This window comes from Salmo salar, chromosome 25 (genome assembly GCF_965601325.2).
Source record: "Salmo salar chromosome 25, fSalSal1, whole genome shotgun sequence".
In the NCBI taxonomy this organism is placed as follows: Eukaryota; Metazoa; Chordata; class Actinopteri; order Salmoniformes; family Salmonidae; genus Salmo; species Salmo salar.
Genome location: NC_138315.1, coordinates 33,582,403 through 33,608,483, shown reverse-complemented (window position 1 = coordinate 33,608,483; position 26,081 = coordinate 33,582,403). Strand labels below are relative to the sequence as shown.

The following is a 26,081-nucleotide window of genomic DNA, read 5'->3' as shown; positions in this document are numbered from 1 at the left end:
CTCAATCCAGTAGACTAGAACAGTCCTAACCCAAGCCTGGTCTGTGGGAATAAGAACCATCCTTATTGGGAACACATGTGCTGGTTTAAACCAACATGTAGAGAGATGAGACAGTGATAAGGTCTGTGTGAGGGAGCTGCATTATCCCCATTCCCTGGGGCTTCTTTATGGTGTGTTTAGGTCTCAGCATTCCTCCAGCAGCATGGGCCTGATAGGCTCCAGTTATTGACCGGCGCTTGTTTTGACATACCACCATCAGCAGGTAGCGTTCAAAGCCCTGCAGTCCCAGAGTGGAAACCAGTAGTACATGTGTCAATAGGTATCTGGTGTCTCCCAGCTTTCTCACCTCCACACCACATCTGCAACTGGTTACCAACACTCATTCAGGATTCTAAGTCAGACCACTTTCGCTGTCTAGACAATGGCGTTTTCGCTTTATTCACTATCAAAATTCTCTTCTTCATAGTGATGATAAGCTAAACAGACATTTGAGGCTATTGCACTTTTTATACCACTTAATTTGACAGTTTATTCATTGTTATCCAATTACTAAGAAACCACTGGGCTAAAGGCTCTGGGCTTATCCTAGTTTATTAGTGCTCCAAACAATAGTAACCTTGACAAATATGCATTAAGTTATCCAAAGAACACAATTGTGTGACACTGCATGATTTATCTAGCTGTAAATCAGGCACAAATGATATGTTGTGTTTTCTTTCAAAGCTTAACCAAGCGTTTAAGGGGAAATAAAGGAAAATAAAACAATGAGGTCAGCAGTGCATCGTGCTTCTTGAACAATAGCATTAAGAGTTTATGTAATCAAATGCGATCTGCCTCGCCTTGTATATGTTTTTCCATTGTGGGGCCTTTGGTTCTTATTTACAGTACAGAGAGTAGGTGAGTGGGGTTTAGATGGGTCTGGTCCAACCAGGCCAGCCCAGGCCCGCGGTCTCTAGCCTCCCAACCCGCCGACACATCACCCAGACAGGGGGAGAGAGGAGCCGATGCTTACCCCGTTGGTGGTCTTCCTCCTCTTTTTCTTGGATGGCACCAGGGACTTTCCAGGGACAGTCCAGCTCCAGAGGACTTTGTAGTGATGGACTGGGATGTCAGGCTCCTCAGGCAGGGTCCAGTTGAGACGGGCTGACACTGTCCCCTTGGCACCCAGCGTCATGTTGGTGACACGCAGGCTGGCTGGGCTGGGAGGGGCAGCAGGATCTGGAGAGAGACCAGGAACACAGTACTGTAAAGTCATGTCATTCACAGCAGCTCTCCTCTCTCCAGCTGTTTTTGCTTGTTCAGTTTGGGAGCGACGACAATAAGAGGCGTCAGAAAAGTGACAGCTGCAAGGTCTTCGTGGTGCTAATGATTGGCTTGTGATTCACAAACCCCCCCCCCCCCCAAAAAAAGTTTGTTATTAATTAGAAGGGACGATCAATTAAACACATTTCTGTGGTTATCTTGATAAAAAGCATGTCAGACATTTGGTTTAATGTGTCTAACCAGTTGAGAGTTTAGCAGGGCCTAGCCAGTATGATGGTGTAACGTAGTTAGTCCACTACTGACAATCAGTCATGAAATGTTATGACAGGTGTCATGTTATGTCTATGACAGCGTTATGCAGGACGGAGAGCTCAGGTCAAGGGTGACCAAACACATGCTGCGCACTTTGGCTCTACCCTCACATTCCATCTACTCCTCGACTCTCCCTACTGGGGGGGGGGGGGGGGGGCGTACAAGTAAGTAAGATTGGTGTTTTTGAGGCTGGCCAGATGGGGTCTGTCTCAGGATTTCTGGCAACTGCAGTGTACAGTAAAGTATGGATGTCAGACCGGTGGACCCAGGCAGGGCCAGGCAGTCAGAGGCAGGGGCAGGGCCAGATGCCAGACCAAAGGGAATTGGCTCTTAAGAAGATTATGGAGACTACAGCCCTGTTACGGACAGCTCCTCTCCCCTTCCTTCCCTCTCCCACTTGAAAGTGGGTCCATAACACTCTGGGCTGAACGTGTGCCCAACCTACTCACAAGAGACTGTTTCAGAGCAAACCAGCTGTTATCCATGCTATAAAAAATATGCAGCGAGAGTTTTTTGCAAAATGCCCAAACAAAGTATGGTGGTGCAAAATTGCAATCACTCCACACTGCCCTTTCCCACCTGGACAAAAGGAACACCTATGTGAGAACGCTATTCATTGAACACTGAGCTGTAGTTAACACCATAGTGCCCACGAAGCTCATCACTACGCTAAGGACCCTGGGACTAAACACCTCCCTCTGCAACTGGATCCTGGACTTCCTGACGGGCCGCCCCCAGGTTGTAAGGGTAGGCAACAACCCGTCTGCCACTCTGATCCTCAACACTGGGGCCCTTCAGGGGTGTGTACTTAGTCCCCTCCTGTACTCCCTGATCACCCACGACTGCGTGGCCAAACATGACACCAACACCATCATTAAGTTTGCTGACGACACAACAGTGGTAGGCCTGATCACCGACAACGATGAGACAGCCTATAGGGAGGAGGTCAGAGACCTGGCAGTGTGGTGCCACGACAACAACCTCTCCCTCAATGTGAGCAAGACAAAGGAGGTTATTGTGGAATAAAGGAAAAGGCAGGCCGAAACAGGCCCCCATTAACATCGACGGGGCTGTAGTGGAGCTGGTCGAGAATTTCAAGTTCCTTGGTGTCCACATCACCAACAAACTATCATGGTCCAAACACACCAAGACAGTCGTGAAGAGGGCACGACAAAACCTTTCCTCCCTCGGGAGACTGAAAAGATTTGGCATAGGTCCCCAGATCCTCAAATAGTTCTACAGCTGCACCATTGAGAGCATCCTAACCGGTTGCATCACTGCCTGGTATGGCAACTGCTCAGCATCTGACCATAAGGCGCTACAGAGGGTAGTGTGAAAGGCCCAGTACATCACTGGGGCCAAGCTCCCTGCCATCCAGGACCTATATAATAGGCGGTGTCAGATGAAAGCCCATAAAATTGTCAGAGACTCCAGTCACCCAAGTTCACTGCTACTACACGGCAAGCGGTACCGGAGAGCCAAGTCTGGGACCAAAAGGCTCTTTAACAGCTTCTACCCCCAAACCATAAGACTGCTGAACAATTAACCAAATGACCACCGTCTATTTACATCGACACCCCACCATTTGTTTTGTGCACTGCTGCTACTTGCTGTTTATTATCTATGCATAGTCACTACACCCCTACCTACATGTACAAATTAACAAACATGTACCCCCGCACACTGACTCGGTACCGGTACCCCCTGTATACAGCCTCCACACTGACTCGGTACCCCCTGCATACAGCCTCCACACTGACTCGGTACCCCCTGTATATAGCCTCCACACTGGTACCCCCTGTATACAGCCTCCACACTGGTACCCCCTGTATATAGCCACCACACTGACACCCCCTGTATATAGCCACCACACTGACACCCCCTGTATATAGCCACCACACTGACACCCCCTGTATACAGCCACCACACTGACACCCCCTGTATACAGCCTCCACACTGACACTCCCTGTATATAGCCTCCACACTGGTACCCCCTGTATACAGCCTCCACACTGGTACCCCCTGTATATAGCCTCCACACTGACACCCCCTGTATATAGCCACCACACTGACACCCCCTGTATACAGCCACCACACTGACACCCCCTGTATACAGCCTCCACACTGACACTCCCTGTATACAGCCTCCACACTGACACTCCCTGTATATAGCCTCCACACTGACACTCCCTGTATATAGCCTCCACACTGGTACCCCCTGTATACAGCCTCCACACTGACACCCCCTGTATACAGCCACCACACTGACACCCCCTGTATACAGCCTCCACACTGACACTCCCTGTATATAGCCTCCACACCGGTACCCCCTGTATATAGCCTCCACACCGGTACCCCCTGTATATAGCCTCCACACCGGTACCCCCTGTATATAGCCTCCACACCGGTACCCCCTGTATATAGCCTCCACACTGGTACCCCCTGTATATAGCCTCCACACTGACACCCCCTGTATATAGCCTCCACACCGGTACCCCCTGTATATAGCCTCCACACCGGTACCCCCGTATATAGCCTCCTTATTGTTATGTTGTGTTACTTTTTATAATTTTTTTTACTTATTTCATGGTAAGGTCTACACTTGTATTTCGTGCATGTGACAAATAAAGTTTGATTTGATTATCAGACTGAGCTATGTAAATAACAATGGAATGACAGAATTAGAATTAAAATCGCTCATCAAGTCCATGACAGCTCTCAACAACCCATCAACTTTGTGGGGCTGATGCGACTGATTGGAGGTCAGTTTTCAGGACTGCCGCAAAATCCTGTTTCCACCTGGTGTCTGACGTCAACAGCCTGTCAGAACACACAGGGGAGTACATGTTATTATAGATTAATAATAGTAGTCACATGTACAGGGTCGCAGGTGTAATTACAGGGTATAGTGAACATCTTAAGCTCCGAGCTCCAACAATGCAAGTCAAAGTGAAATAAAAAACAAAATGTAATAATTAAGAATATAATAAAATATATACATATTAACACTAACACTGGTAATGGGGGCGGGGGGAGGGCTGGAGTTGGAATAAGGCAGAGCAGGCAGCTGACTAGTGGTGGGTATTCAGCAGCCTGATGTTCTGGGGTAGAAGCTTTTGGCCAAGCTTCCAGTTTTTTCCATGATGCTCCTGTACTGCCCATGTCTTAGTGACGGAAGCGGGGAGAACAGGCCATGGCTCGGGTAGCCCAGGTCCCTGATGATCTTCTTGGCATTCCTGCGACACCTGGTGTTGTAGGTGTCCAGGAGGGCAGTCAGTGTGCACCGATTGGTGCGTTTGGCTGTAGCGCCTTGCGGTCCGCGGCAGTGGAGTTAACTACCAGGCTGTGATGCAGGCCGACTGTATGCTCTCAATGGTGCTCCTGTAGAACACTGAGGCCCCTCTTGGACAGGCAAAATGTCATGCCTTCTTCACAACGGTGGCAGTGTGGTTTGACCATTTCAGCTGCTCGAAAATGAGTACGCCGAGGAACTACGTTTTTTACCGTTTCCATGGAGGCCCTGTCGATGAGGATGGGGATGTGCCAAATCTGTAAATTTAAATACATTCATTAGGCCCTAATCTATGGATTTCACCTGACTGGGGATAGGTCCACCCACTGGGGAGCCAGTCCCAGCCAACCAGAATAAGTTTTTCCCCCCACAAAGTGATTTATTACAGACAGAAATACTCCTCAGTTTCATTAGCTGTCCGGGTGGCTTGTCTCAGATAATCCCCCAGGTGAAGAAGCCGGATGTGGAGGTCCTGGGGTTGCGTGGTTATACGTGGTCTGCAGTTGTGAGGCCGGTTGGACGTACTGTCAAATTCTCTAAAATGACTTATAGTAGAAAAATTTACATTGAATTCTCTGGCAACAGATTTGGTGGACCTTCCAGTAGTCAGCATGCCAATTGCACACTCCCTCAAAACATCTGTGGCATTGTGTTGTGACAAAACTGTACATTTTAGAGTGCACCTGTGTGGTGCACCTGTGTAATCAGCTTCTTGATATGCCACACCTGTCAGGTGGATGAATTATCTTGGCAAATTTGTGTGTATGGAAAATGTCTGGGATCTTTCATTTCAGCTCATGAAACATGGGACCAACACTTTACACGATGCATTTATATCGGGGCTCTCCTCAGCAGCTCAGAATCGTTGTTGTGCTCGAAGCGTGAGAAAAAGGTGTTTAGCTGTTCCGTGATCGTTAGGAACCACTGCCACATATGCCTGGTGTCCGACTCGCTGAATTGCTCCTCCACTTTTTCCCTATACTTGTGTTTCGCCATCTTGATCGATCTTCATAGGTAGTATTTGTGCTGTTTAACCTGTTAGGGCTAGGGGGCAGTATTGACACGGCTGGATAAAAAAACATACCCGATTTAATCTGGTTACCACTCCTACCCAGTAACTAGAATATGCATATACTTATTACATATGGATAGAAAACACCCTAAATTTTCTAAAACTGTTTGAATGGTGTCTGTGAGTATAACAGAAGTCATTTGGCAGGCAAAACCCTGAGACATTTTCTGACAGGAAGTGGATACCTGATGTGTTGTATTACCTTTAAACCTATCCCATTGAAAAACACAGGGGCTGAGGAATATTTTGGCACTTCCTATTGCTTCCACTAGATGTCACCAGCCGTTACAAAGTGTTTTGAGTCTTCTGGAGGGAGATCTGACCGAACAAGAGCCATGGAACGATGATGGCCCATTAGACACCTGGCGCGCGAGTTCATGTTGGGTACCCTCGTTCCAATACGTTATAAAAGAGTATGCATTCGTCCACCTTGAATATTATTCATGTTCTGGTTAAAAAAGGCCCTAATGATTTATGCTATACAATGTTTGACATGTTTGAACGAACGTAAATATATTTTTTCCCCTCGTTCATGACGAGAAGTCCGGCTGGCTTAGATCATGTGCTAACAAGACGGAGATTTTTGGACATAAATGATGAGCTTTTTTGAACAAAACTACATTCGTTATGGACCTGTGATACCTGGAAGTGACATCTGATGAAGAGAATCAAAGGTAATGGATTATTTACATAGTATTTTCGATTTTAGATCTCCCCAACATGACGTCTAGTCTGTATCGCAACGCGTATTTTTCTTGGCGCAGTGCTCAGATTATTGCAAAGTGTGATTTCCCAGTAAGGTTATTTTTAAATCTGGCAAGTTGATTGCGTTCAAGAGATGTAAATCTATAATTCTTTAAATAACAATATAATATTTTACCAATGTTTTCTAATTTTAATTATTTAATTAGTGGTGCTGACTTGACTGCCGGTTATTGGAGGGAAACGATTTCCTCAACATCAATGCCATAGTAAAACGCTGTTTTTGGATATAAATATGAACTTGATAGAACTAAAAATGCATGCATTGTCTAACATAATGTCCTAGGAGTGTCATCTGATGGAGATTGTAAAAGGTTAGTGCATCATTTTAGCTGGTTTTATGGTTTTGGTGACCCTGTCTTTGAATTGACAAAACATTACACACAACTCTTGTAAATGTACTGTCCTAACATACTCTAAATTTATGCTTTCGCCGTAAAACCTTTTTGAAATCGTAAAACGTGGTTAGATTAAGGAGATGTTTATCTTTCAAAGGGTGTAAAATAGTTGTATGTTTGAAAAATTTGAATTTTGACATTTATTTGGATTCAAATTTGCCGCTCTTGAAATGCACCTGCTGTTGATGGAGTGCACCACGGGTGGCACGCTAGCGTCCCACCTAGCCCATAGAGGTTAACCATACTAATAGAAATGACCAGGAAGGTCCTTCAGGTAGCATGTAATGTACCACTACCACCAAACCGGTGGCCTAGCGGTTAAGAGCGTGGGGCCAGTAACCAAAAGGTCGCTGGTTCGAATCCCTAAACAGACTAGTTGAAAAATATGTTGATGTGCCCTTGAGCAAGGCACTTAACCCTAATTGCTCCTGTAAGTCGCTCTGAATAAGAGCGTATGCTAAATTACTCAAATGTAAGGTGGTTTGTATTTTTGTTCCCTGGTGAGTATTCCACTAATATCTTATCATAGCTATGCATATTGAAGATCAAGACAAAGGTGGTTACTACTTGACAAAAGCTCTACCCAAAGGCATGTTGGTAAAGCAAACGCGAGAACTCAGACATAGGGTCAAATCCTGTTCAACTTGATCTCAGTGCACTGCAGTACGCTACGCACAGCTCTCCCTGTACACCAACAGAGCCTATCTGCTCGACATCAGATCAAATCTAGACACAATATTATTCAAACCTGTGATCTACGGGAATTCCACAACAATTGGCCAGGTGCTTTAACAAATGCCATCTACGGTGCTATTTAGAGCTATTTAGTGTCATTCAATGTGGGAACACACAGCGCAGTACAGGCATCAGCACAACCCTACAGTCAGCCATCAAACTCAGTGCTAATTTGTAGCACAGATCTGAAGCACTGAGCAGCCTACCTTACCTCATTCTCCATGGAAGCCAGACAACAACTTACATGCAGTTGAAACCTGCAATATCCTGACTAACTCAGACATATTACATGTTAGATGGCTGTAAAGAGGGAAAAGCCCACCTTTGAAGAGCTACACGTACAAAAGGTCTGGCTGCAACACTATGCAGAAAAGAACATGTTCTGCACTCAGGGGTTTCTGATGACTCTCTGTGCTCTGTTTGGCATCAGTGTGAATTGACAACTTTATGATCAGAAGGGCGAGGAATGCTTAGGGAATGCTAATCAGATTTGAGGTTCAGGTTTGCTAGGTAGGGAGAAAAAAGAAATCAAGGCTTACGTATGCTTGTGATGGATTTTTAAGACATCGTGCCAAAATCATTTAGCTATTTGCTTGCAATAAATTAGCATTGCGGGTGTGAATAATCTGTAATGTACAGAGTGTATGTATGTATGTTTCTGCAGAGTGGGTTTTCCTCAGTGCATGCAATATACAGAAAACACAATATGTACATGCACATGTGTAACAAAATGGGTCAATGGGCCGTTACTGAGGAAAATCATGTTGTAAAGGACTGTCCCACCTGTTCCTAGGCCTTGACTGTAGCAAAGAGAGAGGATAGGGTGTCACACAGGAACTGACACCCATTGCAGGGGCCCCACACACACACTCAGACGTAGCCTACCTCTGGAGGAGCGGAAGTGCTTGCTGGGGGCAGTAAACCCACGGGTCCCATGCACATTGACGGCCGCAACTCTGAACTGGTACCATCTGCTGGCTCTGATGTCAGCCAGTTGGACGCGCTCCTCTGTAGTCTGAGGGACAGATGGGAGAGAGCAGGCACACAGGGGTCAGAAGTCACACAGGGTCACAACTTTTGTGAGTGTTGCTGCAACAGTCATCTGTCTGTTTCTCCTTGCCAAACTTTCAAAGACACTGACTGTAAGGAATGTGCAACAGTGTCAGGCAGTCTGAATGACAGCTGTGGAGGAGCACCCTGACTTTCTCACATCTATCTCGTGTGATGAAAATATTCGTTTTAGGGTTTGTTTTTCCCCCCAAAGAATGAATCACAGATTTTTTGTTAAATCTTTCAACAAAAGTACTGAGCATGCAACTAAATGAAATGGTTTGATCACAATGTGCTGTATGTGAATGAAAGAGCAATCCTCCACATGCAGTAAGGTATTCAGAGAAGCCTGGTTTGGTATGTTGTGGTGTAGTGTGCTGTGCTGACCTACCTGTGCCACAGTCTCCCACTCTGTGGCGTCGTCCTCACTGGGGTGGATGCCATAGTTCCAGCAGCGCTGCACCACGTACAGGACAGGCTCCACAGAGATGTTGAACTTAGAGGACCAGCGGATCACCAGGCCTCCTGACGGCTGTTCCACAAACACTAGCTCCTTCCTAGGCTTCAGAGGAGCTCCTGAGAACACATACACATGACATCACTGTGAGACTGACTTTGGTAGAGAATGGGGCATGACATCACGGTGCAACAGAATTAAGGGGAGACATATCATCACTGGAAGACTGACGTTAGGAGAAAAATGACATAACATCACCACTGTGAGATTGAGACAGACAGCCAGACACTGTCCACCGGGTCAATAGCATGGTCATTGTGCTGTGACAGACCGTGATATACTCTTGGATAAAGAGAATGTGTTTTACCAGATGTCTCTTTGGGAAGGAGGACACAGATAATTAGCCTCTGGGTATGTGAGGTAGAGTGGAAAGCAGAGGAGCTGACACTATGTCAAAACACACACAGTACATGGGTAAATACATACAGTGCCTTCAGAAAGTATAAACACACCTTTCAACTTTTTCCAGACTGAATTTAAAATGGATTACATTGAGATTGTCACTGGCCTACACACAATACCCCATAATGTCAAGGTAGAATTATGTTTTTCAACATTTTTACAAATTAATAAAAAATGAAAAGCTGAAAAGTCTCGAGTCAATAAGTATTCAACTCCCTTTGCTACGGCAAGCCTAAATTTGTTCAGAGTAAACATTTGCTTAACAAGTCACATAATAAGTTGTATGGACTCAGTGTGCAATAATAGTTTTGAACATGATTTTTACCCCACACATACAATGATCTGTAAGGTCCCTCATTCGAGCAGTGAATTTCAAACACAGATTCAAACACAAAGACCTGGGACGTTTTCCAATGCCTCGCAAAGGGCACCTATTGGTAGATAGATTAAAAAAAGCATGGGGAAGTTATTTGAGCATGGGGAAGTTAATAATTACACATTGGATGGTGTATCAATACACCCAGTCACAACAAAGATACAGGTGTCCTTCCTAACTCAGCTGCCGGAGCGGAAGGAAACCGTTCAGGGATTTCATCATGAGGCCAATGGTGACTTTAAAACAGTTGCAGAGTTTAATGGCTGTGATAGTTTTCTCCTGAGGATGGATCAGCAACATTGTAGTTACTCCACAATACTAACCTTAGTGACAGAGTGAAAAGAAGGAAGCCTGTAAATAATTACAATATTCCAAAACATGCGTCCTGTTTGCAACAAGGCACTAAAGTAATACTGACATTTTTGGGGGGCAAAGCAATTCAATTTTTGTCCTGAATACAAAAGTGTTGTATTGGATTTGCCCCAAACATATTACTGAATACCACTCTCCATATTTTCAAGCAGAGTGGTGGCTGCATCATGTTATGGGTATGCTTGTAATAGTTAAGGACTGGGGAGTTTCTCAAGAAAAAAAGAAATAGAATGGAGCTAAGCACAGGCAAAATCCTAGAGGAAAACCTGATTCAGTCTGCTTTCCACCAGACACTGGGAGAAGAATTCACCTTTCAGCAGGACAATAACCTAAAACACAAGGTCAAATCTACACTGGAGTTGCTTACCAAGAAGACAGTGAATGTTCCTGAGTGGCAGAGTTACAGTTTTGACTTAAATATACTTGAAAATCAATGGCAAGACATGAAAATAGTTCTCTCGCAATGATCAACAACCAATTTGATAGAGCTTAAAGAATTTTCAAAAGAATAAATGGGGAAATGTTGCAAAATCCAGGTTCGGGAAGGTCTTGAGACTTAACCAGAAAGACTCACAGCTGTAATCACTGCCAAAAGGTGCTTCTATAACGTATTGATTCAGGGGTGTGAATACTTATGTAAATGAGACATTTGTATTTAATTTTAAATAAATAAGCAGTAATGTTTAAAAACCTGTTTTCACTTTGTCGTTATCGGGTATTGTGTGTATTTAGGTAGTAACAACAAATAATGGAATAAGTCAAGGGCTATGAATACTTTCTGAAGGCACTATCTATACACAAACATAGAGTTGAAGTCGGAAGTTTACATACACTTATGTTGGAGTCATTAAAACTCATTTTTCAACCTCTCCACAAATTTCTTGTTAACAAACTATAGCTTTGGCAAGTCGGTTAGGACATCTACTTTGTGCATGACAAGTCATTTTTCCAACAATTGTTTACAGACAGATTATTTCACTTATACTTCACTGTATCACAATTCCAGTGGGTCAGAAGTTTACATACACTAAGTTGACTGTGCCTTTAAACAGCTTGGAAAATTCCAGAAAAAGATGTAATGGCTTTGGAAGCTTCTGACAGGCTAATTGACATAATTTGAGTCAATTTGGAGGTGTACCTGTGGATGTATTTCAAGATCCATCTTCAAACTCAGTGCCTCTTTGCTTGACATCATGGAAAAATCAAAAGAAATCAGCCAAGACCTCAGAAAGAAATTGTAGACCTCCACAAGTCTGGTTCATCCTTGGGAGCAATTTCCAAATGCCTGAAAGTACCACACGTTCATCTGTACAAACAATAGTACGCAAGTATAAACACCATGGCACCCCCCTTTGGGTTGTGCTGTGGCGGAGATCTTTGTGGGCTATACTCGGCCTTGTCCCGGGATGGTATGTTGGTGGTTGGAGATATCCCTCCAGTGGTGTGGAGGCTGTGCTTTGGCAAAGTGGGTGGGGTTATATCCTACCTGTTTGGCCCTATCCGGGGGTTTCATCGGATGGGGCCACAGTGTCTCCTGACCCCTCCTGTCTCAGCCTCCAGTATTTATGCTGCTGCAGTAGTGTTTTTCTCTCTCTCACTCTCTCACTCTCTCACTCACAGCCCTAGGACCATGCCTCAGGACTACCTGGCTTGATGACTCCTTGCTGTCCCCAGTTCACCTGGCCGTGCTGCTGCTCCAGTTCCAACTGTTCTGCCTGCAGCTATGGAACCCTGACCTGTTCACCGGACGTGCTACCTGTCCCAGACCTGCTGTCCCAGACCTGCTGGAACCCTGACCTGTTCACCGGATGAGCTACCTGTCCCAGACCTGCTGTTTTCAACTCTCTAGAGACAGCAGGAGCGGTAGAGATACTCTCAAAGATCGGCTATGAAAAAGCCAACTGACACTTACTCTTGTGTTACTGACTTGTTGCACCTTCAACAACTACTATGATTATTATGATTATTATTATTATTAGACCATGCTGGTCATTTATGAACATTTGAACATCTTGGCCATGTGCTGTTATAATCTCCACCCAGCACAGCCAGAAGAGGACTGGCCACCCCGGTTCCTCTCTAGGTTTCTTCCTAGGTTTTGGCCTTTCTAGGGAGTTTTTCCTAGCCACCGTGCTTCTACACCGGCATTGTTTGCTGTTTGGGGTTTTAGGCTGGGTTTCTGTACAGCACTTTGAGATATCAGCTGATGTAAGAAGGGCTATATAAATAAATTTGATTTGATTTGATGGGACCACACAGCCATCAAACCACTCAGGAAGGAGACGCGTCCTAGAGATGAACATACTTTGGTGCGAAAAGTGCAAATCAATCCCAGAACAACAGCAAAGGACCTTGTGAAGATGCTGGAGGAAACAGGTACAAAAATATCTATATCCACAGTAAAATGAGTCCTATATCGACATGACCTGAAAGGCCGCTCAGGAAGGAAGAAGCCACTGCTCCAAAACTGCCATAAAAAAGCCAGACTACGGTTTGCAACTGCACATGGGGACAAAGATCGTACTTTTTGGAGAAATGTCCTCTGGTCTGATGAAACAAAAATAGAACTGTTTGGCCATAATGACAATCATTATGTTTGGAGGAAAAAGGGGGATGCTTGCAAGCCAAAGAACACCATCCCAACCATGAAGCACAGGGGTGGCAGCATCATGTTGTGGGGGTACTTTGCTGCAGGAGGGACTGGTGCACTTCACAAAATAGATGGCATCACGTGGAAGGAAAATTACGTGGATATATTGAAGAAACATCTCAAGACATCAGTCGGGAAGTTAAAGCTTGGTCGCAAATGGGTCTTCCAAATGGACAATGACCAGACTTGCAAGCAAATTTGTGGCAAAATGGCTTAAGGACAACAAAGTCAAGGTATTAGAGTGGCCATTTGTGGGCAGAACTGAAAAAGCGTGTGCGAGCAAGGAGGCCTACAAACCTGATTCATTTACACCGCTCTGTCAAGAGGAATGGGCCAAAATTCACCCAACTTATTGTGGGAAGCTTGTGGAAGGCTACCCAAAACGTTTGACCCAAGTTAAAACATTTAAAGGCAATGCTACCAAATACTAATTGAGTGCATGTAAACTTCTGACCCACTGGGAATATGATAAAATAAATAATTCTCTCTGCTATTATTCTGACATTTCACATTCTTAAAATAAAGCGGTGTTCCTAACTGACCTAAGACAGGGAATTTTTACTAGGATTAAATGTCAGGAATAGTCAAAAACTGAGTTTAAATGTTTATTTATTTTTTACCTTTATTTAACTAGGCAAGTCAGTTAAGAACAAATTCTTATTTTCAATGACGGCCTAGGAACAATGGGTTAACTGCCTGGCAGAACGACAGAGTTTTACCTTGTCAGCTTGGGGATTCGATCTTGCAACATTTCGGTTACTAGTCCAACGCTCTAAGGTGTATGTAAACTTCCGACTTTAACTGTACATTAGGTACACACACACAGAAATACATTTGCCTCATTGTTCCTCAAGTCAACCCATTCAAACGCTTTCAATGTGCAATAAATTTGATTCATTACGTGCGCGGTGAGGGGAAAGTGAGCAGCCAGGACAGATGAACTCTCTCGTGGAGGATTTATTTCAGCTGAGAGGTAGTGACGTATTGATAGAGCATGGGCTTAGTGGTAATGAGATGGAGATTGGAAACAACGTTCAGGAGTACAGAAAATCACTGAATAAATCCCACACCTCTCAATTAAAATCACCTGGCGTTCTCACACACTTACCCAAGGACCTCTTCTCTCTGAGGAGAGAGAGCACCTAGAGCTGCTCTGCATTCATGAAACACATACAGTATAAACAAACTCAAGGTTCTAAAGTAACAGCAAACAAAGTGCTCACAATAGTGTTGAATTGCCTGTGCTGCATAAGCAGGCTGCTTCATCCTGTTACATCTCTACTGAGTCTTTTAGAGGCTTTTTAACGTGATTGATTGATGCTCATAAAATGCCGGGTGGGAGATGGAGGTGGGCCCATTTACCAGACACATATGGAGTCAGTCTTGTGTCTCGTAGATAGAGCCTCTACACAGAGGAAAATCTGTCTGCCATTGTTTTACAGCTGCAGCGTGTGTGCACGTGCGTCAATGACGAACGCACAGTACCACAGCATTCCTCTTCCCCGTCTCATTTTCCCTCAGCCACACACACTCCTCATCCAACAACCCTCCACATGCAGCAAAGCGACCAATCCTAAACGCTCACTCAGCTCTCCCCCCCTACAAAGATTACCACTATGGTAACTATGGTAATAATCAAAATTACCACTATGGTAATAATCATACTCACAGGATTCATCCTTCAATGGCCACATACTTGCTCTGCCACATCCAAAAAAAAAAAAAACACAGCCATGACGTTATCCCTGATGAACAGTGATGAAGAGCTGAGCGTCCATTCATGTCTCACGCGTTCCAACAATAACTCTCCTGGATGCTCAGGCACACACTGTCATAATGACCTGGCTAATTACAGGGGCCGAGGCAAAAGGGCACCAATCATTGTGGGAGGAACACAACACATCCAACAATATATTCTTCAAAAGGTTAATGTAGTACAATGGCCTCCCATAAGGTTTAAATACAGATGAGTGCTCAGTGTCATGCCACGGTTACCAGAGCCATTAATATACATGGTTATATACAGCTCTGGTGGTTAACAAATGAAGATATGTTTCACATACGTACATTAAATGACTGCCTTTGTTTTGAAACACTGAGCAGCCACACCCCGTGGTGGTCAGGCACTGTTCACGCTCGTCTTGAAGTGGTGTGGAGCTGTGAACAGCTGGGGAGGGTGAGGATCAAGCAACAACAGCTTCTCCAGAGGGAGATAGACCGTAAGTAAAGACAGATGTACATGAGGACACGGGTTGAGAACAAGACAGGCTTTTCCACACTGGTCTGTGGTCTCCATGTGATAGTAGAATCATCTATTGCTAATGACGACCAAGCCATCACGACTGTGAGAGTGAGAGCCTGCTGAACAGTTGGACTGGACTGACCACCTACTCTGATTCTCTGCACCTTAGCACTCATCACAACTGCTGCTACCAGACTCTTATTATACTGCTCAGTATATACACTGCTCCCCCCCCTTCCCCAATACACATGGAAATATTGGACTATAAACTGTGCCTTCCTGTATTATACTTATACTGCTAAAATGTTTATTATATTCTACTGAGCCATTTCCTTTAAGTTCGTATTATTATATCATTGTCGAGAAGGAACCTGGAGGTAAGAATTTCCTTGGACAATGTATATCATGCGTATCCTGTACATACGACCAATAAAACGTGAGAGAGAAAAGAGGGAGGGAGAAGAGAGGTGACTAAAGAGAGATAAGAGCATCTGCCTCTGTGTGCTATATAGGAGGTTCTCGCTAGCCTCCCACTAAATAAGAGTCTCTTAGAGGAGAAAACAAAAATCAGCAGGATAGTCATACATACCGTACATTCATTAAGAAATAATGAGGCATTCACGTGATTAGAGTTTCCTATAAAATCTCAAACCCTGAAAAGTCTCACATTTTGCACCACAGTGAAATAGCGATGTTCCATATGCTCACAACATATCTTATTCAGAACTCCACATTGCCAGTACAGCTTTGAAAACAGAAGGAGTTTCAGACTAGTGAATAGTAAGTAATATCACTGAGTTTTGATGTAAAGACAACAGCTCTATATAGTAGATATGGGATAGGGTCCAGTAGGGTCTTCAGTGAGTCTTCAGAAGACATAGCACTTAGAAAAAGATCTGCTTTCTACAGTGCACCCTTCCTCAGTCAGGGACACACCACACACACACTCCCAGTCAACCTTCACCGGAGCGTGCATGCACACACCACACACACATCTGAGAGCGATCTCCATGGGGGAAACGCTCCATTTGTGCACATACAGAAACAATTACTCTCCACACCGTGAGCACATAATTACACATTCAACACTGGAGATCAGGATTGGAATTCAATCCAGACTTAAACCAGACAGCTAATTAAAATGGGCAAATCTGATCCCGATACAAAAATCAACCATAGGCTACAGTAAGTGTTTGGATTAGCAGGACAGTCAACTGTTTGGTTCTATACGTGTGTCTGTAATTTATGGTGAATGTTTTTAATTGAGGATAGTATATTCCTGCATTAAACTCAAGGATAAATCTCCTTTCATCTTTCTCCATCTACAACAACTGACCATGACACTGCCATTGATTCTCTTAGAATATAGGAATATTATTAATGCACGCTTCAACACACACATATGCACCACCCCCCTTCACACACATCTGTGTGTGCACTTCAAAAGTAATCCCAACTCTGTCACTGCAGTGCTTCAAAGACTTAAAGAAAGCAGCAGCCAGGCTCTCCATTTCCACTGAGCCCAGTTCCATTCCTCCTGCCGTATTATGGCCCAAGGCTGTCAGCAGCCAGAGAGGCGGTGGGCTGCTGATATAACATACACAACTGAAGAAGATGTAGCTTCCATCTCTCGTCACAGAGGCCTAGAGTCTTGCTCTTACCCAATGGGCTACGAGCTCTCCTCACAACATCCAGACACCTCAGGCTGTGCCATTAAACAGTTTTACTGGAGTGGAGTGCTCCCTCTCGCTCTGTGCATCTGTGAGCCTGAAGCTGATTTGGAACAATTTCACACACTGGATGTATTATAAAATATGTACAGAATGTTGGGATTGCGTTGAGAAAGAGAAACTCAGAGGAAATATTTGAAATGACTCAAAATTCAAATGTATGGTTCACTGCATAGCTAATTGGAGTTTGCAGCACTACTCGTGAAACTAGTAATTTATACAAACTGCAAGCTCAAATTGTATAAGTCGTATGTACAGGATACACATGGTATACACCATCCAACCAAATGCTTACTTACAGGTTCCTTCTAAACAATAAGAAATAATGAAAGATAATAATACAAAGAGTAAATGGCAGTAGAATAGAATAATTTTTTTAGCATAAGTATAATACAGGAAGACAATTTATAGTCCAATATTTACATGTGTTTTGGGGATGGGGGAGGCAAGTGTTTAAATTGTGCAGTATTTAGCCATAATAATGAGCCTGGTAGCATGTGACGTGATGTATGTTTATAGCATGAATGAGTGAGTGTGTGCGCGCGCGGATGTGAATGAGTGCATGTGTGCTAAGGTGTGGAGAATCAGAGCAGGTGGTCAGTGTAGTTAAAGTTTTTCAGCAGTCTGTCCATGAGCCTGTTGGTATCAGACCTCATGCTCCGATACCGTTAGCCCGACCATAACAGAGACAACAGCTTGTGGCTGGGACGTGTGGGGTCCTTGATACTGCAGGCCTTCCCCAGGCACCGTTTAGAGTAGAACTAGACACGGACACGAATGATCCATTGGTATTTTGTTGTACAAAGTATTGGTGCTAACCGTGTGTTATTGGATGCTAGCATGCTAGTTAGCTACAGCGTCATAGGATATGGTGCACTGGGTGGGTTTCACGGAAGAATACTGTACCAAGTTATCTAGCTGAATAAACTAAGTTTGAGCCTATTCCTGAGAAACATTGAACCACTGTAGTTAACATCAATTATAATTTCTAAAGTGGAAGATAGAAAAGTTATATTTCAGTGTTTCAGTGAATGGTTAGTGAGGGAGGCCCTGCTCTCTCGCTTCCCCAGTTGTTTAGTTAATTTTCATTCCAATCTCCTTTGCATTAGCGTAGCCTCTCCTGTAGCCTGTCAACTATGTGTCTGTCTATCCCTGTTCTCTCCTCTCTGCACAGGCCACACAAACGCTTCACACCGCGTGGCCGCTGCCACTAACGTGGTGGTCCCAGCGCGCACGACCCACGTGGATTTCCAGGTCTCCGGCAGCCTCTGGAACTGCCGGTCTGCGGCCAACAAGGCAGAGTTCATCTCAGCCTATGCTACCCTCCAGTCCCTCGACTTCTTGCCGCTGACGGAAACATGGATTACCACAGAAAACACTGCTACTCCTACTACTCTCTCCTCGTTTGACCATGTGTTCTCGCATACCCCGAGAGCATCTGGTCAGCGGGGTGGTAGACCTGGAATCCTCATCTCTCCCAAGTGGACATTCTCTCTTTCTCCTCTGACCCATCTGTCTATCTCCTCCTTTGAATTCCATGCTGTCACAGTCACTAGCCCATTCAAGCATAACATCCTTATCATTTATCGCCCTCCAGGTTCCCTTGGAGAGTTCATCAATGAGCTTGACGCCTTGATAAGTTCCTTTCCTGAGGATGGCTCACCCCTCACAGTTCTGGGTGACTAACCTCCCCTTTGACTCATTTCTCTCTGCCTCCTTCTTTCCACTCCTCTCCTCTTTTGACCTCACCCTCTCACCGTACCCCCCTACTCACAGGGCAGGCAGTACGCTTGACCTCATCTTTACGAGATGCTGTTCTTCTACTAATCTCACTGCAATTCCCCTCCAAGTCTCCGACCACTACCTTGTGTCCTTTTCCCTCTCGCTCTCCTCCAACACTACTCACTCTGCCCCTACTCAGATGGTATTGCGGCGTCGCAACCTTCGCCCTCTCTCTCCTGCTACTCTCTCCTCTTCCATCCTACCATCTCTTCCCTCTGCTCAATCCTTCTCCAACCAATCTCCTGATTCTGCTTCCTCAACCCTCCTCTCTTTCTGCATCCTTTGACTCTCTATGGCCCCTATCCTCCCGGCCGGCTCGGTCCTCCCCTCCTGCTCCGTGGCTTGACGACTCATTGCGAGCTCACAGAACAGGGCTCCGGGCAGCCGAGCGGAAATGGAGGAAAACTAGCCTCCCTGCGGACCTGGCATCTTTTCACTCCCTCCTCTCTACATTTTCTTCCTCTGTTTCTGCTGCTAAAGCCACTTTCTACCACTCTAAATTCCAAGCATCTGCCTCTAACCCTAGGAAGCTCTTTGCCACCTTCTCCTCCCTCCTGAATCCTCCTCCCCCTCCCCCCTCCTCCCTCTCTGCGGATGACTTCGTCAACCTTCTTTTCAAAATGGTTGACGAAGTCATCCACAGAGAGAAGAGAAGTCATCTGATCCTCGTTTGTTAACCTGTTAGGGCTAGGGGGCAGCATTGACACGGCTGGATAAAAAACATACCCGATTTAATCTGGTTACCACTCCTACCCAGTAACTAGAATATGCATATACTTATTACATATGGATAGAAAACACCCTACATTTTCTAAAACTGTTTGAATGGTGTCTGTGAGTATAACAGAACTCAAATGGCAGGTCAAAACCTGAGAGATTCCTTTACAGGAAGTGGCCTGTCTGACCATTTGTTGAACTTCTTTTCCATCTCTATCATTTACTAAGGATCTCTGCTCTAACGTGACACTTCCCACGTCGTCCATAGGCGCTCAGAGCCCGGGAAAAAACAGAATGTCGTCATTCCAGCCCCAGGCTGAAACACATTATCGCCTTTCTCAAGTGGCCGATCAAGAGACACTGGCTTATGCGCGTGACCCCGACCGCCCCCGCCTTTGGGATTTTTTCCTCTGTTTGCCGAAAAGGAGATTCCCTGTCGGAATATTATCGCTTTTCTACAAGAAAAATGTCGTAAAAATTGATTTTAAACAGCGGTTGACATGCTTCGAAGTACGGTAATGGAATACTTAGAATTTTATTGTCACGAATTGCGCCATGCGCGTGACACTTCTTTACTATTTCGGATAGTGTCTGGAACGCACGAACAAAACGCCGCTATTCGGATATAACGATGGATTATTTTGGACCAAACCAACATTTGTTATTGAAGTAGCAGTCCTGGGTGTGTATTCTGACGAAGACAACAAAAGGTAATGAAACTTTTATAATAGTAAATATGATTATGGTGAGTGCTAAACTTGCCGGGTGTCTAAATAGCGAGCCCGTGATGCCTGGGCTATGTACTTAGAATATTGCAAAATGTGCTTTCACCAAAAAGCTATTTTAAAATCGGACATATCGAGTGCATAGAGGAGGTCTGTATCTATAATTCTTAAAATAATTGTTATGCTTTTTGTGAACGTTTATCGTGAGTAATTTAGTAAAATGTTAGCGAATTCCCCGGATGTTTGCGGGGGGTATGCTAGTTCTGAACGTCACATGCTAATGTAAAAAGCTGGTTTTTGATATAAATATGAACTTGATTGAACAAAACATGCATGTATTGTATAACATAATGTCCTAGGGTTGTCATCTGATGAAGATCATCAAAGGTGAGTGCTGCATTTAGCTGTCTTCTGGGTTTTGGTGACATTATATGCTGGCTTGAAAAATGGGTGTCTGATTATTTCTGGCTTGGTACTCTGCTGACATAATCTAATGTTTTGCTTTCGTTGTAAAGCCTTTTTGAAATCGGACAGTGTGGTTAGATTAACGAGAGTCTTGTCTTTAAATGGCTGTAAAATAGTCATATGTTTGAGAAATTGAAGTAACAGGATTTTTAAGGTTTTGAAAATCGCGCCACAGGATAGCAGTGGCTGTTACGTAGGTGGGACGAATTCGTCCCGCCTAGCCTAGAGAGGTTAAGTCAAACGACACCGCTGGTCCTGCTCACATTGCCCTACCCTATGCTTTGACCTCATTCTCCCCTCTCCCTCCAGATGAAATCTTGCGACTTGTGACGGCCGGCCGCCCAACAACCTGCCCGCTTGACCCCATCCCCTCCTCTCTTCTCCAGACCATTTCCGGAGACCTTCTCCCCTACCTCACCTCGCTCATCAACTCATCCTTGACCGCTGGCTACGTCCCTTCTGTCTTCCCTCCGATGTCAACTACAGACCAGTATCCCTTTCTTTTCTCTCCAAAACTCTTGAGCGTGCCGTCCTTGGCCAGCTCTCTTGCTATCTCTCTCAGAATTACCTTCTTGATCCAAATCAGTCAGGTTTCAAGACTGGTCATTCAACTGAGACTGCTCTTCTCTGTGTCACGGAGGCTCTCCGCACTGCTAAAGCTAACTCTCTCTCCTCTGCTCTCATCCTTCTAGACCTATCTGCTGCCTTTGATACTGTGAACCATCAGATCCTCCTCTCCACCCTCTCCGAGTTGGGCATCTCCGGCGCGGCTCACTCTTGGATTGCGTCCTACCTGACAGGTCGCTCCTACCAGGTGGCGTGGCGAGAATCCGTCTCCGCACCACGTGCTCTCACCACTGGTGTCCCCCAGGGCTCAGTTCTAGGCCCTCTCCTATTCTCGCTATACACCAAGTCATTTGGCTCTGTCATATCCTCACATGGTCTCTCCTATCATTGCTACACAGACGACACACAATTCATCTTCTCCTTTCCCCCTTCTGATAACCAGGTCGCGAATCGCATCTCTGCATGTTTGGCAGACATATCAGTGTGGATGACGGATCACCACCTCAAGCTGAACCTCGGCAAGACGGAGCTGCTCTTCCTCCCGGGGAAGGACTGCTCGTTCCATGATCTCGCCATCACGGTTGACAACTCCATTGTGTCCTCCTCCCAGAGTGCTAAGAGCCTTGGCGTGACCCTGGACAACACCCTGTCGTTCTCCGCTAACATCAAGGCGGTGACCCGATCCTGTAGGTTCATGCTCTACAACATTCGCAGAGTACAACCCTGCCTTACACAGGAAGCGGCGCAGGTCCTAATCCAGGCACTTGTCATCTCCCGTCTGGATTACTGCAACTCGCTGTTGGCGGGGCTCCCTGCCTGTGCCATTAAACCCCTACAACTCATCCAGAACGCCGCAGCCCGTCTGGTGTTCAACCTTCCCAAGTTCTCTCATGTCACCCCGCTCCATTGCACACTCCACTGGCTTCCAGTTGAAGCTCGCATCTGCTACAAGACCATGGTGCTTGCCTACGGAGCTGTGAGGGGAACAGCACCTCCGTACCTTCAGGCTCTGATCAGTCCCTACACCCAAAGAAGGGCACTGCGTTCATCCACCTCCGGCCTGCTCGCCTCCCTACCTCTGCGGAAGCACAGTTCCCGCTCAGCCCAGTGAAAACTGTTCGCTGCTCTGGCACCCCAATGGTGGAACAAGTTCCCTCACGACCCCAGGACAGCGGAGTCAATCACCACCTTCCGGAGACACCTGAAACCCCACCCCTTTAAGGAATACCTGGGATAGGATAAAGTAATCGTTCTAACCCCCCCCCCCCCCAAAAAAAAAATGATATAGATGTACTATTGTAAAGTGGTTGTTCCACTTGATATCATAAGGTGAATGCACCAATTTGTAAGTCGCTCTGGATAAGAGCTCTGGATAATGACGTAAATGTAAATGTAGATGTCCTGGATGGGTGGGAGCACTGTCCCAGTGATGTACTGGGCCATCTTCGCCACCCGCTGGAGGGCCGGTTGTGGACAGAGCATTTCCCATACCAGGCCGTGTTGCAACCGGTCAGTACACTGACTGTAGTATTTAGAGAGGACCCGAGGTGGTAGACCCGAGAGTTAGTGTGAAGGAGGTGTTGTTGCCAATTATCACAGCCTGTCTGCCCGTCAGGAAGTCCAGGATCCAGTTGCAGAGGGTGGTGTCCAGACCAAGGGCTCTGAGCTTGGAGGGAACAATAGTATTGAAAGCTGTACTGTAGTCAATGAACAGCATTCTCACATAGCTGTTCCTCTTGTCCAGATGTGTTACGGCCATGTGAATAGTGATGGAAATGGATTCTTCAGTGGATCTGTTGGAGAGGTAGGCAAATTAGAGTGGGTACAGTGTGCTTGGCATACTGGCCTTGATGTGGGCCATGACCAGCCTATCGAAGCACTTCATGATGACCTGGGTGAGTGTGACAGGTCTATAGTCATTTGGGAATGTCACCTTGTTTCTCTTGGGCACTGGGATGATGGTGTTCTCCTTGAAGCAGGTGGGGACTACAGCCTGGGACAGAGACAGGTTGAAGATGTCTGTTGCGTCAAAAGACAGGTATTCATATTCAAGGGGTTCAGATTTTCAACTGATTTCAAAGATAAAACACCAGCAGGGGGCGAAAGAGTGTATGCATTGTGGAACCCATCATTAGCTTGTGTTTCCCTGGGGAACATATATACTGGTGCACCTTTGTGATAGCAGGTGGTGAAATGTTTGGTGAAAAAGCATTTCACTGGAAGTCCTTCACGGAAGAGGAGACTCTCATTCATACACATTCAGCTCATTTAGGATTCTGGAGACTCAACCGGTAGGCACATGGACATTGTTGTGTAAAATTCTTGCCAGTTCGGTGTTTATTTGTGTTGAGAATTGAGACCAATTGTCTAATTTAGTATATAGTATAATTTAGATAATGACTACATTAAGATTATATATTTAATTTGAAATGACCTTACTTGAAGTAATGTATATTTCTTTTTGTGTTTTGCCTTTAAAGGTTATCAACCTAACTAACTAAAGAACTAATTAACTAACTAACTGACTAAAGAAATAAAAGAAGTCAGAAGAAAATTGAGTTCTCCCTTGCGTCCTTCAGTCCTTAAAGGCCTTTTTCAAGTTTGGGCAAAGAGCTGCAGTGTAAACCATACACAACTTGACAATGTCAGAGAAGACGCCCGCCAGCTGGTCAGCACACACTGAGGACGCCGCCATGGATGCCATCTGGGCCAGCGGCTTTGTGAGTATTCACTCGAAAGTTTTCCTCACGTCAGCCTCGGAGAGCGAAAGCACCTGGTCGTCTGGAGCAGAAAGTCTTCCTGGATGGCTCGGTATTGTCTGCCTTGAAGCCAGCATAGAATGTATCAAGCTCGTCTGGGAGGGAGGCTTCGTGGGCACCACACAGCTGGATTTGCCTTTGAAGTCCACGATAGCCTGTATTCCTTGTCACATGGGTCGTGAGTGAGTTGTCCGACATCAATTCAAGTTTAAGCCGGAATCCTTAATGGTGAAACTGCCATGTCTGTTTGCGATATTACAACAACAAAGAAGTTACTGCAACCAACGAGTTACTGCAATCAGGTTGACACAGACATCATTGCACGTGTGATAGAACATAAGAATATGTATTGAAGAATTTTTTTTACCACGTTAGACGACACGCCTCACCACCGCTTAGTTAACAAAACAAAAACAATAGCCGTGGGGCAGACAGTGGTGCTGTTCTCCCTACTGTGGATTCAATCTTTAATAATAACAGAATAGTATTTATCAATATTCAAGGACAAATGGAAGGAGCAGAAGGCTCCTAGTGCATTTTAATAGTCCTGTACAGTATCTAGCGTCGGTGTTGTACCCAGTGGATGTTACACTGCACATGTCATGATGTGTGTCATTGTACCTTTGTAGAGGTTCTTGGGGTTTTGACAGGTGTGTCCACAGCCATTGGTGCAGCACTTCTTGACAGCGGAGCACTCTCCATCCTCCTCGCAGCTCTCCACACAGGCTGCAGCGAAACCACTGGCCTTATCAGGAGCCGGGCAGTCCCCCTGCTTCACCCCCTCCACAGACTTCAGGAACTCACAGCTAGTCAGACACTCATAGTGCTTCTTGGGAAAGAGAGTCTGAAGGGTAGAGGGGGAGGAGAGGGGGAAGAGGAGTAGGCAGACAGGAGGAAAGGCAGAGGAAAAACATCCATGTGAGATGACTTGTAGCGACAGTGTGCCAAGCTTCCAGGCCTTCATTAAAATCACTTTATTGGTCAATTGCACACAAGGTCCAACCGAAATGTAACTTCCAATTTTAACCCAGCCCCTCTGAAAGACACATACATACAAAGGTTTTAGAGAGGTGTGGGGGGATGCCACACAAGGTGCCTGGGAAGCTGTTGTTGTGGCGGGGTTAAGTGCCAACCCCGAGCCAACTTGATGAAAATTCTGTCGATGTGCCCTTGAGCAAGGCACTTAACCCTAGTTGCTTCTGTAAGTCACTCTGGATAAGGGCATCTGCTAAATGACTAAAATGTAAAATGTCTAACAGGCAGGTCAGTGAGCTAACAGGGATTGTCCTGTTTACATTGGACCTGATGACTCATTTGAGTGGTGCGTAAGTTAAACAGCTTTGATTCAATCTAACAGAGTGCCATTACATTACAGTAGAGAGAAAAAAAAGTCTCCACTTCGCTTGACGCTCTTCATTCCCTCAGACTTTCCCCACTCTGGAGGAAGCACTCAAACTCAGAGTCAGAGATGACATACGTACCTCGCATAAGTCCTGGCACTGGTTTTCCTTCAGGTCCCAGGATTCCTTGCAGGGCTCCAGGCACTGTGAAAGGGAGAAGAAAGGGTGTCAGTGCTTGAAAGAGACAGCCACATCAAAGAACTGTGTGTGAGGGAGGGTCTCTCACTCATTTCAATTGAAATTCAAAGGGGCTTTATTGGTATGGGAAAAACAGTATATATGCATTGCCAAAGCAAGTGAAATAAACAAACAAAAGTGAGAAGAAACAAATTCAACAAACTATTAGAAAATTAACAGTAAAACTATTAGACATTTCAAGTGTTATATTAATCAAATTGTAGTCACATGCGCTGAATATAAACCTTACAGTGAAATGCTTACTTATGAGCCCCTAAACAACAATGCAGTATAAAAAAAATAAAATAAATAAGAA

The 26,081-nt window shown here is 45.2% G+C and overlaps 1 protein-coding gene across 1 annotated transcript in view; it reads right to left on the bottom strand.

The window, feature by feature from the left end:
- Nucleotides 1-26,081, bottom strand: part of LOC106586620 (anosmin-1) — a 77,970-nt gene that overhangs the window by 9,622 nt on the left and 42,267 nt on the right. Inside the window, exons 3-7 of the mRNA XM_014174105.3 lie at nucleotides 25,670-25,732; nucleotides 24,810-25,032; nucleotides 9,276-9,460; nucleotides 8,720-8,849; nucleotides 1,013-1,218 (exon numbers count right to left, since the gene is read on the bottom strand). Of these exons, the coding sequence (XP_014029580.1) occupies nucleotides 1,013-1,218; nucleotides 8,720-8,849; nucleotides 9,276-9,460; nucleotides 24,810-25,032; nucleotides 25,670-25,732 (807 nt within the window). The remainder of the gene's footprint in view (nucleotides 1-1,012; nucleotides 1,219-8,719; nucleotides 8,850-9,275; nucleotides 9,461-24,809; nucleotides 25,033-25,669; nucleotides 25,733-26,081) is intronic.